Here is a 14,397-nt window from a genome sequence, read left to right as displayed (position 1 = left end):
CCTCTAGAGGCGACGACATTATATCACAAAACTAAAATGTGACTTAATGATTGATGCTCGTCCTCTCGTTTAGGATGAGGAATGTTTACGTCCTGGAGAAGCCACCGATCTCACCTTCCTGGAAGAAGATGGAGGAAAAGATTTGTGGTCACCCTCATTTTGTCACGTGAGATCTACACGTTTGCTTTCCTCAAAGTGCACGTTATCGTTGAACGGTCAGACCTCGCATATCAATAACGGGAAACATCACATTAACTAACTTTTCCCTTCCTGCAGACACAAACTTGCAGACCAAAAGACAAGGAAAACACTGGACAGAGGAGACTTCCGCCTCTTGCATTACGCTGGGGAGGTTACGTACTGTGTTGTTGGTAAGAGATGTAAAATTAATTTTGACAACAAATTGCCTTAAAAGTGAAAACATTTCAACTCATCTGTGGCAATATCTTATATTTTAAGATGAATAAAAAATAATTTTAACACGAAACATCATGAGACTACAACATGAAATCATTAACACAGAAAGAAAATATGTCTAACAAAAGAAAAGCTCCCCCAAAATATATTGAGATAAATAAAGCACATACATACACATAAAGCAGTTCATGAATTCAACTTTTAATTTGTAAAAGGGGAAAAATGTGCGAAAAATACTGCTATTTTAAAGTTTTTCTTTGTTCTTTAAACTTTCAGGTTTCTTGGACAAAAACAATGATCTCTTGTATCGAAATGGGAAAGAGGTAATTTCATTTAATTTCTTTAGAATGAAGCCAAGTGACTCGCAAATGGATTTGATTCATTGTATCACACAAATATATGTTCCGAATCTACTGTTCGACTTCTGATATCATCCACCACTCCCAAAAATAGAAAATTAGAACTGAATATATACGTATAAGTAAAGAAAATGTCTGATGTTTTGGGTGCTTATACTGATTTCCTATTCTCCTTAAGGTCATGCAACAGTCCAAGAACGCTATTATCAAACACTGTTTCCCTTCTTCTGAACCGGACAGCAAGAGGAGACCTGAAACTGTAAGAAACAATTCAGATGGTGACGTTCGATGACCTACTAATTATGACTATTGACACTTGTATACCTGCCATTGTCCTGTGACTCTCCAGGTGGTGACTCAGTTTAAGAGCAGCCTGGTTGGCTTGACTGAGATCTTAATGTCCAAAGAGCCCTGGTACGTCCGCTGCATTAAACCCAACGAAGCCAAGCAGCCAGGTGTGTCCCGAAAAGACCCGAGAGCCTTTACTGTATGTTCAGATCTGCCAGCACATGAAGTTGTACCACCAAGAGCGATGGGAGATGCCATGAAACCAGGCAGGCTAAAGGGACATCTGATTACAAAGGACCAGGAATATAAGGAAAACAAAGTGGTGTTAACTTGATTACAAAATGAATCATGGGGTTTCTCTTTTATCACCCAAAAACAGGTCCGAAGTAGCCTTTTTAGGAAATTGTTCCAATGGCATCTAAGAGTTCAAAGGATCCACCCAATGGTGTTAAGATTATGAAAGGGTCAGAGTTTTGGGAAGATGTTCTCCCCTATAAGGGGTTCTTGGTCCCCAAAGGTTTGATGTGTGGTGTCCCCTGCAGGACGCTTTGATGATGTGTTGGTGAGACACCAGGTGAAGTACCTGGGGCTGATGGAGCATCTGAGGGTCAGGCGTGCTGGATTTGCTTACCGACGCAAATACGAGATCTTTCTCCAGAGGTGGCTCAGAACACTTTCACTCCTGTCTTTGTCTAAAATGCTCATTATGTTTTTTGTTTTCTTGCAGTAGACATTTGCCACAATTTTCAGCTTTTGGCTGCGTTTGACCCTGTGGACTTCTGTGCTCAGGTACAAGCCTCTGTGTCCAGACACCTGGCCCATGTGGAAAGGCACGGCAGCAGAAGGTGTGCGGTGCCTGATCAAACACCTGGGCTACAAACCCGACGAGTACAAGATGGGCAGGTAGATGTTAATGTACGGGTACAACAGACTATCTGTGATGGGTTAACATGGAAGAGATGAAGAAACTTCTCAACATTGTCTCTTCCCCTCAAGGACAAAAATCTTCATCCGGCACCCTAGAACTCTGTTTGCAACAGAAGACGCCTTTCAGGTCTGCAAACATAAGCTAGGTGAGATGTTTTTCTGCGTATTTACTTGCAATTCTAGATTGAGCTTGATGCCACTAAAGAGTAACTGTAACTGTTATCGTTGCAGCTACAAGGATTCAGGCCAAGTACAAAGGCTACAGAGTCAAAGGAGACTACCTGAAACAGAGAGAGGCTGGTGAGTTTTAAAATGCCCACTGATGCGTCTATAAAACAAATTAAAAGCTTTTAAATTATCCACAGGTATTACAATTCATCACGATTCTTATCTCACATAGCTACTAAGATTGAGACCTGCTGGAGAGGTCTGCTGGCCAGAAAGGAGCGGGAAAAGCGGGCATGGGCTGTCAAGGTCATCCAGAAGTAAGTACACACAACAGCGTCTGATTGAAATACAGTCATGGTGTGTTTAACAAGGCTATGTTGTGAGGTTCCCCCGTCTATCGATTTGTTCTAGGTTCATTAAAGGCTTCATGACAAGAAATGAGCCGCCCTGCATGGACAACAGTGAGTACCTGGCATACGTGAGGCAGAACTACCTCACACGTCTCAGGGACAACCTTCCCAAAACAGTTGTGGAAAAAGACTCTTGGCTCACCCCTCCGCCTATAATGCATGAGGTCGGTGATACTTTTTTGTTTATAGGTATTAGGCTGCATGCACGAGGGCACAGGTTGGTGATTTTGGTTAACGCTGCAGCCTGTAAAGGTGTCAAACTGTATTTATTTCCCAGTTTTCCCAGCTGTTGAAGAAGCTCTACATTCGCCACATGGTGCGGAAGTATGTGCGAGGAATCGCTCCACAGAGGAAAGCACAGGTACAATCCTTCCCTCTTTCACACACAATGTTAAAAAAATACATGCACTCACAACATATTCATTCTACATTTAAAATAACAGCTTAATAATAATAATAAAAAACAATGTTTGTGGGCATATCTTACTTTCTGCTTTCTTTGCATTTCGTTGTTTCCAGCTTCTGTTTAAAGTACAGGCAAGCTCCATGTTCAAAGGGAAAAAAGAAAACTACCCCTTCAGTGTGTGCAGACCTTTCATGGACACCAGGATAGGTGAGACCGCTGAGTTATTTTCTTTTTTATTGAGTGCACTTACAGGAATATAGAATGTAGTATTAGTACTTTTAAGTATGGAGCCTGCAGATGCCATGAGTAGTACATTAGATTAAATGTATGCATTTTCCAGAGTTTTGCTCTTAAAATTTGAAAAACTAACATTTTCACACACAAATGAAGTAACAAAACCTTATTATGCACACTGAGACACTTGCCTGTTAATGGACTATTTTGCAGACAGCATGCTGCAGTGTCGTGTCATTGTTTTCAATGTGTGTAAAATCCTCTCTCATGGATTCTCTTATTGTATTAAGGTGCAGAAGACATAAGCATGAAAGTGCTTCAGATGATTCGACATGAGCACATCAAGGTAAAAACCAACATCAGAATTGACTTTGCGTCTTTGTCCTTTTTATCCACTCTGACCTTGTGTGTGTGTGTGTGTGTGTGTGTGTACCCACAGTACAGCGTGCCGGTGGTGAAGTACGACAGGAACGGATTCAGGCCTCGTCTCCGGCAGCTCATCTTCACCCAGGAAGCCGCCTACCTGGTGGAGGAGGCCAAGATCAAGCAGCGGATAGATTACATCTCTCTGAAAGGCAACCAGCGAGACAAAATAAGCATCATTATCTTCACCACACATTTGAAGCTGTTAAACGGATGTTTATTCTTTATTATAGGCGTGTCTGTCAGCAACCTGAGTGACAACTTCCTGATCCTTCACGTGACATGTGATGACAGCAAGCAAAAGGTAGACCAATCAACACGCTGGTGTCTATATATCTGTATGTAAATGGAAAACAATGTTTTGTCTTTTTAAAATCTGTTCATTCAAGGCAAAGGTTTATAAAATCACCACGTCGATCACGGTCGAAGGACTGATAATCTCTGTTCTTTTAGGGGGATCTGGTCCTGCAATGTGACTACCTGTTTGAGGCCCTGACTAAGCTGAGTTTTATTGCCCACAAGCAGAACTGCATCAAAGTGGTCCAGGGCAGGTACAGCACTTGGATGTTGTGTATTAATATGAAAGCTTAAAAAAATGTAAATGGTAAAAACGATAGATGTGCCTGCTTCCTGGTGAAAATGCTCGTTGTCACTTGCAGTGTGCGGTTTGACATCCAGCCCGGCAGAGAGGGGTTTGTGGACTTCAAGAGTGGCCAGGAGTCCATGGTCTACAGGGCAAAGAATGGCCATCTGATGGTGGTGAGTGTGGACTACAATCAAAGCATCATGTTAATGAAATGTATTAATATTTGTATACACAACTGACCAAGGTCTTCACTTTCTTCTTTAGGAATCTACAAGAACCAAGTCCAGATGATGCTAGCGGTGATTTGGGATGATGTTACTGCGAATCTTAGTAACAGCCATGTTTGTTCTGTAATCCTGCTCCATGGTTGTTGCCAATTGTGTTTCGTGACAGTTTATTTGTACTTTTTTTTTTGCATCTTTATGAAAATGTTATCCAACCATGTGGATGAAAATATTACACTGCCAATATCTTAGTTGTAAAGCAAAAAGCAAACTATTATTAGAACATATCCAGAATATTATTATTGTTCCTATGTCTGGAGTTAAAATCATCTCGCAGTGAAAAAAAAACTGATTCCAGCCCAGATTCATGGAAATCAACCATCCTTATGTATCCTATAAATAGAAGCACTTGTAATCTTTTTTTTATTACATGTATCTGAAATCTCATCTAGATGATAAGAGATGTGGAACCACAATGGACAATGCATGTGAAAAGCACAGTTTTCATTGGGAGATAATTGCTTAAGTGCAGAGCAAAATACAGCAGTGTTGTAAATGCATGCTTGACAATCTGATGAAGCGGCTCCCCCTACTGCCTACTGCAATCCCTACAGGTCCCCTGTTTTCAGGCTGAAACCTCTGATTTGATGGAGTCATGTAAAGAATAAAATTTGTATCTACCTTCAGCTTTGTTGCAAAGAAACAAATAAGGACACAACTTGGCATAAAAGTGTAACTTCTTGTCTTCTGAGATATGAATTTTGTATCAGTGAAGGCATCGTTGGATTGTCCAGAAGCTTAATCTGCAGCACCCCCTGCTGGACAACACAAATACCACCATGAGAAGATATAAGTATACTTACTGCTCTGCTACTGAACAACTAGAAAATTCCCACAGTCCTTAAATGCTATTTCTAGGTCATTATGGGGCAAAAAAATAAATCTTTCACCCTTCTAACTTGTATATGATTTTTACTATGTTGGCAAGATAAAGACTCAAATGGGATCTTTTTGTTCTCAATTCGATGAATCACATCATTGCACTGATTAAGAAAAATATTTTCTTCACATCACAGCATGTTTTATTTAGCTTTTATCTCCATGATTGTTTCTTGATTGATTAGTAGTAGTAGTAAATTGATTAGTAGATTAGGTAGTATCTTTATCTTTTAGATCCAAAGTTGAGTCTGACATACAATCTCAAATCCATTAAGCAGATAATAAATCTTACAAACCGAACGACACTGAAGAGAGTGGGGTAAAGGTAGGCATGTGAGGATGAATACAGACATTGCTATCGCAATAGCCTCTGGTTGATGATTAAACAGCTCTTTGTAAACGTCTGTGGTTAAAAGGGCCAAGGTTTAGAGAAACACTGTATATCTGGGACTAAATCGCTGAAGCAGCCAAAGAGAGCAGCAGAACCCTCAGTCATGACGGAAAGATTCACGCTAGTAATATTTGCCCTTCTGGTTTCCTCTATCTGCAGGACATCAGGTAAGTATCTACACACGTCTAAACTGTAACATTTTATTTAGTCTCTGACATTTGGAAAATTGCCTGCCTGGAACCATCAATCTAATCGCTTTTAGATACGTTTTAAAATGAACCTGGTGGCACACTCCAGACATGAACCGCTTCCTCCTTATTTGGAACAGGACAGACATGTGAAGGAAACTGTGGGGAAAGTTTGGACTCGTGTTCATGCCACTCGACATGCACGTCTCTGAAGAACTGCTGTGTAGACTATAAAGAGTACTGCGTGGACATCTTTCCTTACTCTGGGTCTGCTTTCGGTGGGACGGATTTCATCGTCCTTGATGCGAATTTCAATAAGACTTCAGAGATTGTATGCAGGTAAGCCTTTCTTTTACAGCTCAGTTTTATGATCTTTGATTGATTTATTATGGTTAAGAGACATACATGAATGTCTACCAAGTCCTCATAACACTTCGCAAAAATCTTCTCATTTGGTCCCAAAAACAGTCAAAAAAGTATAGAATGAACTTGCATGCTGACGTTTAACACACAGCTGACGCACATTATAGAAATCTGCTGATCATTCTTTGTAACGGCAGGTTCAAAGACAACATCAACACTGTGGGGTATGTGGATGAAAACAGCAGAGGCCACTGTATCTCCCCACTGCTGTATGAAACAGGATGGGTTCCCTTGCACATCTCCTCCGATAACGGCACCACATTCAGTCGAGCTGGATTCTGGCTCTCAGGTACAACAACTGTCTGCATATTCTTACGATGATGACCGCAAAAGATCTTCAATACATTTACGCATAGTTTTTCATTTTAATGTTAAAAGTTGTTGACATTATTATGATTCAAATGTGTTGCTACAGTACATACTGGAAAGTTAGGCGCTGAGTTTAAGGCGACTCTGGTGAACTCAACAAAATGGCAGTATTATGGTACCCCTAATGTTGGAGGGACTCTTGAGATGACATGGAATACCTCTTTGGTCCGAGCGGAGAGGGTCAATATCGAGCTCTGGGGATACAGGGAGACAGGTGAGTACGCCTAACGAGACATTTACGCTTTGTATATCACACAAGTATTAATTGGGAAAAACACTGAATTCTGTCAAATGTTTTTCCGTAAAGGAACACCCTACACAGACACCTGGCAGGGTGAGTGGGCCTATCTCTACTCACTTGCAAAGGATGAGCCCAACAATGGCTCCTTTAGCTTTTTGCCAAAACCAGCAGAGAATGGCTTTTCAAGCTGGGAGCTTGGCTCTCTACGTATCAGCCCCAGCACCAACCCTGATGGCATGTGGTATGTACAAACCCTTCCAGAGACTGTAATAAAAAACAGATTATTGACAGCTGTGCAGAATTTGTCAATGCGTTTAATTTTAGGAATGTACAAGCTGCGTGGACTGAGGATCACGCTCTGGCCTGGCATCTGGAGGAGACGTTCAGGCAGAACTCGACGGTTTGGGCCCTGGAGAAATGTTTAGCGTGGGACCAGCTGGAAAATCAGCTGCCCAACTTCCTCAGCGAGGTTATAGACTGTCCCTGCACTCTGGCTCAAGCAAGAGCAGACACAGGGAGGTTTCATGTAAGTGTGAAGAGACGCACCTTTAGATTTGGCTGCAAAGGGAACACGCAAATAACCTCCTGCACATAAACTCTATCAAGTAGCCAGGAAGCATTAATGTGTTTATGGTGATTGTCAGCCTGTTACTAATGTTCACTGCTTATAAGTTTAAAGTCAAGGAGAGTCCTCTGGTAATTGTTGTTTTACAAGCATGTAGCACCGATGTAATGCCTTTAATGAATATACAGTCAGGGTGAGGCAAAGCCATTACTGTCTTCAATGGCAGGCTATTAAAACGACACACGTGCAGATAGTGACTGAAGAGGATTATGATGCAGGAACAGGAACATGCACATCCGGCTGCCTGGTTAGTGAAGATGCTGTATCTCTCTCCTCAGACCGATTATGGCTGTGATATAGAGAAGGGGAGCGTGTGCACATACCACCCTGGGAGTGTTCATTGTGTGAGGGCTATACAGGCCAGGTGAGTCATTGAAACAGAGGTGGAACTTCAAATACCCTCCTATATATATATATATATATATATATATATATATATATATATATATATATATATATATATACATACACACACCCACACCCACACACATATATATACAACTAATTGATAAAGCATTAATAAATTATTTACAAGGCAGTAATACTTACAAATGAATAACTATCCCCCGCCATGCGATGCAAGCTCGGTCTGTCGGTTGGTCAGTTCACCAAGGAAATATCTCAAAAACCATTTAATGGATCGCTATGAAATTTGGTTCACACATTTGAGTCTCGTTCAGGGTGATCAGATCTACCTACAAATACCTGCAAAGCTAACGACACTCCCATCAGTCTCCGAAGGGAGCTTTAACGTTTAGTCCTAACGTCTGCATGACGACGCGTCCTTCAAGGAGACACTGAAACCCCTCTAGTGTAGCTGTAGACTCTTGTTTAAACTGGTTTCTTGCTTTTGGTTGCAGCCCTTCCCCGTTTTAATAATTTTTGGAAATGTATCAACAGTCCCAAATATGCAGCGGGACAACAGTGTTGCTATGACAGCACTGGCGCTCTGGTGCTGACAGCAGACTCGATCGGGGGAAGTACTCCAGACCGAGCACACGACTGGGGCTCACCCCCGTTTCAGAAACCTCCTCGAGTTCCTGGACAGTCCCACTGGGTCTATGACGTCCTCAGCTTCTACTACTGCTGCCTGTGGTCTGACAACTGCCACTACTACTTCAAACACCGGCCCTCCAGCGACTGCAGGCGTTACCAGTCACCCAGCTCCGGTGAGGGAATCATCAAGCACGGATTTACGTTTTTTTACGCGATAATTGTTCAATGCAAAGTTTTAATTTTTGTGTGGAATGAACAGCGGTGGTGTTTGGAGATCCCCACTTCATAACATTTGATGGCGTCAGCTACTCCTTCAATGGCAACGGGGAATACACTTTGATGACCTCAACAAAGAAACAGCTGACAATCCAAGGCAGAACAGAGCCTGTAAACGGTGAGTTACTAAAGCCATTGAGCTTTTAAACCTCTCTTTCTTTCTCAACAATGATCTGTAAATGCTACCACTAAATGATAAGCATTTATACAGTATATTAAATACACACTGCATGAACTATGACATCAACTGCTTTTCCCGACATCACTGATCTGATTCTCTCCCCAGCCACGATCAAAGCTACAAAGTTGACGGCTGTAGCCATGAAAGAGAAATCCTCTGATGTTGTTGAGGTGCGGCTGGGCAGCGGTCACGATGACCTTGAAGTATTGCAGAATCAGAAAACCCTCTCCTTTTCCGAGCAGAGCTGGATGGACCTGCACGGTGAGACCGTTTCACCCTTTCCTGTTTATGATGATTTATTGCCCTGATAAAAGCTTACAACGTGTGTGTCCTTTGTGTTAGTATAATGTGGCAATGCATAGGGATATGGGCATAAGATTGAGCTCCATCTTGAGCAAATACAACAGGAAAATGCTACTTACACATGCAAAGATCTAAAAACAAAGAAACTGTTACAACTTTGGCAGTAAAGTGTCTTACTAGGACCCACACAGTAAGAAGCTGATTGAGGAAATCAGGCTCTACAAAGTGAGATCTTGACACTATCTCATTAAAACAACAAGAACTGCCTTCATCGTAAATAAATTTCTCTCTAGGTGTGTACGTGTTTTCTCCTACCTCTACAAATGTGACCGTGATGTTCCCCAGCGGTGCCGGGGTGGAAGTACGACTGAGAGAAGGAACCATGACAACCACCGTGCTTCTGCCAGAGGACTTCAAAGACTCCACTCTCGGACTGTTGGGAAAGATGAACGGTGACGCCAAAGACGACCTCGTGCTCAGCAACGGGGAACTTGTGCAGAACCCCAGCAACCCAGAGGAGGTGTTCAGCTTCGGGGCAGGCTGTAAGAAATGATTCACAATGCAGATTAGGTTCTCAAAATTCATGTGGTGTTTATGTATGTTGTGAAACTTACTTTTATGTATGGGCTGTATGTTATATACCCAACAAAACGTTTTGGTTCATGTTCCCTTCATGTTACCCTTTCATGGTGTGGAAAAAAACATTTCTCTTTTTGTCTTTCCGTGCATATCAGGCATTTGCATTTCTGTCAAATCATTCTAATTTTATGAAACATTAGTGTGAATCTTTCTTTTTGTCTTGCAGGGGCCATCTCCAACAAGTCTGCCTTGTTCACATATGATTCAGAGTATCTTTTGGACACATATTACTTTGCTCCGAGGCACGACCACAGTTTTATTCCAGTGTTTTCTGTCCCGGAGAGTCCAGATGATTCGTTAGCCAATCAGGCATCTAAGATATGCACTGGAGAGGGCGCTCAGTTCTGTCGGTATGAGAAGAAACGTTTTATCTACTTTTACTCATTGTAATAATTATTAAAATTATTATTATAAATGATCTTAAAGGGGAAATCGACTGGGGGTGATGGCTAACATTAGCGCACCCTTCATGAAAACGTATACTCACTCTCTCCCGCTCTCTATTGTGACCTCTGGTGGTGCTTGCTGTGCACTACATCACATCAGTGCATCATAGAAAGCGTGCAGGCCATGCAGTGACCAAAAGAAATGTTATCATGACATCTGCTGATTAAGCTTAACATGTAAATACATGTCGCTTCTGATCAGTACTTCTGTCCTGCAGGTATGATATCCTGGTGGGTCGGAGTATAAGAATGGGAAACGCTACCAAAGTGTCTTACCAGAGTCACATTTCTCTTGTGGAGGATTTAAAGCGAGGTGAGTGTATAAAAACACGAGGGGAAAGTTATTGTGCACATTTACTTGGTGTTATTTACTGTTCTACTGTGCAGTGATATCCTGTGGATGGCTTTCACCACCGACTAATGGGGAGAAGATCGGGACCGTGTATTTACAAGGAGCTAAGGTGCAGCTCTCCTGCGATGACGGCTACACCCTCAAAGGATCTGCAGAGCGCGTTTGCCAGGGGAACGGCCGGTGGTCTGGAGACAACACAAACTGCGTGGTTCCCAGTATGAATAAAATATGAATCATCCCCGTTCAATGATTCCTATCTTCACAAATCAGCAGTGGCAAATTTGTTTTTGTTTGTATTTAAGCATGCGGATGTGTGTGTCTGAGTTTGTGTGTATCATATGATCCATTGAATCAGCACTGAAATGAAATGCCAAAAAATATTGAATCACTCAATGCAATCAATTGGAAAGACAAAGAATGTAGCAACTCCACGGCCCCTTCCTTAACCACAAAATAGGCCTAAAACCTATAATTCAGAAAATATCTAAAAAATGAATGACGTAACCAAGCAAAGCCCTTCCTTCTAAAGGCCTTTGCTGTGGACCCCATGTGAACATTACTTTTCCACAAACACACCGATATATTGACTTGGAAAGTGTTTTGTTGTAGCCATTGCTATAACGGGCTAGATTTGGGAGGGGTTTTGGAATTTTCTATTGGAAATTGATCACGTTCAAGCAGGCTTTGATAACAAGCAGGTAAACGATGCACATGGAGGTCAAAAATCATCTCCCAACTCCAGGAACAATACGATTGTCAAATCAACTTTGACGGTAAAAATCTCTGCTGTCATGTCACATTTCATTCATGCTAAAATGAGCCCTTGATGGTGTAAGAGAAAAAGTTGAGGGATCTTTAGTGCATCGACTGGGGACAATGATTGTTTACACATTTTTACATTTAATTTATATATGAATGGCTTTTCATGTAGCCAGAAAGTTGGAGAATCACTAAAATCACAAGGATTCATCTTCTAGGCACTTTGGACCAAAGAAGTGACCCCACCGACCGAACAACAGCCACCTAGAACCACGCCAAGTTTATTGTAGCTTAAATACAAACAACAAGGATTAACTTTTCCCTGCCTGGTTTCTCTCTATTGAAACAAATACATAAAAGGCTAAACACGTTCAAGTCATAACACATGTTCATAATGCTCAGCAGAAAAAAAAATACTTCCCATAAGAGACAGAAGTACAACTAAATTGGACAACAACAACAAAATAGTTGAATAAAAACATGAACACCTTTAAGATGGCTGCTTAAGCAATGAAACATTCTGATTGGTTGGTGAGGTTTGTTGCATGTACTCTTCTTGTCTGAATCAATGCAGTAAAATATCTATTTAAGACTTGTTTTAAATCAAACAAACTGATATAAATAAAAAAGACATCTTTGCCATTTTTCAGGTAATCTCGCAGGAATTGTGGCCGGCTCAGTCATCGGAGCAGTAGCACTGATTGTAATTATAACAACGATCATACTTCACTCCAGGAAACAGAAAAGGTATGGTCAAGTATCTTCAGTGGATGTATCATTAATCTAACATAACATATATGTATAATTTCTTATGTTACACCACATAATGCTCTTATTATCTCACTTGATATGGAAAAAGTTTGTTAGAGGCTTCCTATTGTAGATTCCTGCTTCCTCACTGTTTTTATTCATTTCTTTTTACTTTAGAAAAACTGCACAGAAGTCAGAAGAAGTTGGGGCAAGTGAGGCCTTCTAAACACAACTCTTCATGCTTCAAAAAAAAGTAAAGATTAATGCATTGAGGTAGAATATATCATAAGGTTGAGCAAAGGTCACTGCATGATTAAAAGTTAACTACACACAACATCTTTTACACACTGCATCGTCCATGGCAGAAAAGTATTGTGTTACATTTTTTTGACCGCACCCACCTATAAACACAAAGCATTCAGGGTTGTAAAACTAAAGTTTTATAAGTGGAAATGCATTTTATTACTGAAAGATTGTGGGTTCATCTACTTCACAGTCAGTCATCAAGTTGTATGATTTATGTACAAACGACCTACGGCCTAAATCATTAACTTGGTGTAAATCGGTTAAATAAGACAACAATAACACTTTAACATAACATTACTGAGGCAACCTGTTATTGTTATTATTGTCATACAGCATTTAGTGTTTGGTCTACTGAAGGAAATCTTTGGTCAGCTCTTCTCGTCATCTGTATATTTACGCCTGCAGACAATATGAAATTAAATGCACTGTGTAGTTAATGTTTGTGTACTGTATACTGTTTTTTTTTTTTAGCTTCAATTCAGATTTACTGTGAATTATGATATTCTTCTATTAGCCTACTGTGCATACTGCCAAACCAACAGACACAATGGGCCTCATGCAGGGAACAATATGGGACCAAATGTCCTCTCATTTTTATAATAATAATGTATATATCCACAATGTGTTCATTTTGTTAGTAATCATTGACTTCTATGATTCCCCAATGTTTTCTCATTTTTGTTCTTCTCATTGATAATAAAAATGTTAACCAGTGGCCGAGAGCATTCTAGAGTTAATAGCTTTTTTCTCTCCCAACAAAAGATAAATAGAAATTAAACTATACATTGTAGCCTACTAAAAGGCTACATTTACATGACAAGGAGACGATAATGATTACATTGCAGATTCAGATTTTACTCACAAAATATAACAATTAAAAATACATTTTAATTAAACTATGCAGCTGTATATAGGAATTGACAGCTCCACCAGTAAAGTTAACTACATTGATGATAATGTCACTCTCAGTCTAACAATTAAAATCAGTGTTACTGTGCAGTATTAATAGTTTTACTCTTAATGAGCTATAAGTAGAATTCATTAGCTGCCCATTAGACACACATACAAGCATATATAATTGTGTTAATTGCAAAACTTACACAATGGCAGAGTAGCGCTGTTCCGGTCGGCTATCTGCTCGTGGTCGGTGGCTCCAAGTGAGGAAAAGTTTGGTCGTCCAGCCTCCATGTAGCTAGCATGCTATATCCAGCATCCATGTAGCTAGCATGCTATATCCAGCATCAATGTAGCTAGCATGCTATATACAGCATCCATGTAGCTAGCTAGTTGGAGTCTTCTCCTTCTTCTTCTTCTTCTTCTTCTTCTTCTTCTTCTTCTTCTTCTTCTTCTTCTTCTACTACTACTTGTTGCCAATGTTCGCTTATTTCCCTCCAAACTCTGCTTAGTGCTTTCCCCCTCTGACAATGAAAGTTTAATATTATTTCCATGTTCTCTCCTGACTTATTCCCTGGGATTCCTGAGCGAAAATTGTACCCACACCACTGTTGGCTTGTTTTTCTCAAATTATATTAATTGAACATGTTTTGTGTCCAAATTGCACCATATCAGACAGTGCACGTCCTCGGGTCGAGAATGGTACCCCACATTTTGCTAATCTCTCGCAAGATGGTAAGGGTTAAGCATTGACCTTGAAAGGATAGGTCGTCTGGCAGCGAGTCTCAGGAGAAGCTTTGCAAGTGTTTGCAAATTGTGGCAAACACACTGCCAAGTGTGAAGAGTAGATATGATGACGGGGTTCTATGCAAAGCAC

General features: G+C 40.7%; 2 protein-coding genes across 2 annotated transcripts in view; both read left to right on the top strand.

Moving 5' to 3' along the window:
- myo1hb (myosin IHb) overlaps positions 1–4,775 on the top strand; it is an 8,890-nt gene extending 4,115 nt beyond the window's left edge. The window contains 20 exon segments of the mRNA XM_084034549.1: positions 74–121; positions 123–166; positions 277–371; positions 694–740; positions 955–1,035; positions 1,126–1,231; positions 1,607–1,724; positions 1,854–1,967; positions 2,061–2,137; positions 2,223–2,291; positions 2,392–2,476; positions 2,571–2,733; positions 2,847–2,930; positions 3,089–3,182; positions 3,500–3,555; positions 3,649–3,784; positions 3,866–3,936; positions 4,086–4,183; positions 4,292–4,391; positions 4,483–4,775. Of these exon segments, the coding sequence (XP_083890675.1) occupies positions 74–121; positions 123–166; positions 277–371; positions 694–740; positions 955–1,035; positions 1,126–1,231; positions 1,607–1,724; positions 1,854–1,967; positions 2,061–2,137; positions 2,223–2,291; positions 2,392–2,476; positions 2,571–2,733; positions 2,847–2,930; positions 3,089–3,182; positions 3,500–3,555; positions 3,649–3,784; positions 3,866–3,936; positions 4,086–4,183; positions 4,292–4,391; positions 4,483–4,509 (1,713 nt within the window). The 3' untranslated portion in view covers positions 4,510–4,775.
- Positions 4,776–5,857: 1,082 nt separating this feature from the next.
- On the top strand, positions 5,858–13,321 carry LOC311029957 (sushi domain-containing protein 2-like). The gene is made up of 16 exons (XM_084035381.1): positions 5,858–5,939; positions 6,101–6,299; positions 6,521–6,672; positions 6,799–6,966; positions 7,060–7,234; positions 7,318–7,519; positions 7,897–7,982; positions 8,519–8,787; positions 8,874–9,008; positions 9,177–9,332; positions 9,668–9,916; positions 10,180–10,363; positions 10,678–10,772; positions 10,847–11,026; positions 12,221–12,317; positions 12,498–13,321. Exons 1-16 carry the CDS (start codon positions 5,876–5,878, stop codon positions 12,544–12,546), a joined length of 2,460 nt encoding a protein of 819 aa, XP_083891507.1. The 5' UTR covers positions 5,858–5,875; the 3' UTR covers positions 12,547–13,321.
- Positions 13,322–14,397: the final 1,076 nt, after the last annotated feature.

Source organism: Eutrigla gurnardus (assembly GCF_963514095.1).
Source record: "Eutrigla gurnardus genome assembly, chromosome: 19".
NCBI classification, from domain to species: Eukaryota; Metazoa; Chordata; class Actinopteri; order Perciformes; family Triglidae; genus Eutrigla; species Eutrigla gurnardus.
Note: the sequence above shows the minus strand (reverse complement) of the source record. Positions and strands in the feature narration are given on the sequence as shown.

Excerpts from the sequence above, each read along its gene's own strand:
- LOC311029957 (XM_084035381.1), top strand. The coding sequence starts at position 5,876 with ATGACGGAAAGATTCACGCTAGTAATATTTGCCCTTCTGGTTTCCTCT. Across the intron at positions 5,940-6,100 it reads CTCTATCTGCAGGACATCAG|GACAGACATGTGAAGGAAAC; the intron begins GTAAGTATCTAC and ends TATTTGGAACAG. Across the intron at positions 10,773-10,846 it reads TGTGGAGGATTTAAAGCGAG|TGATATCCTGTGGATGGCTT; the intron begins GTGAGTGTATAA and ends TCTACTGTGCAG.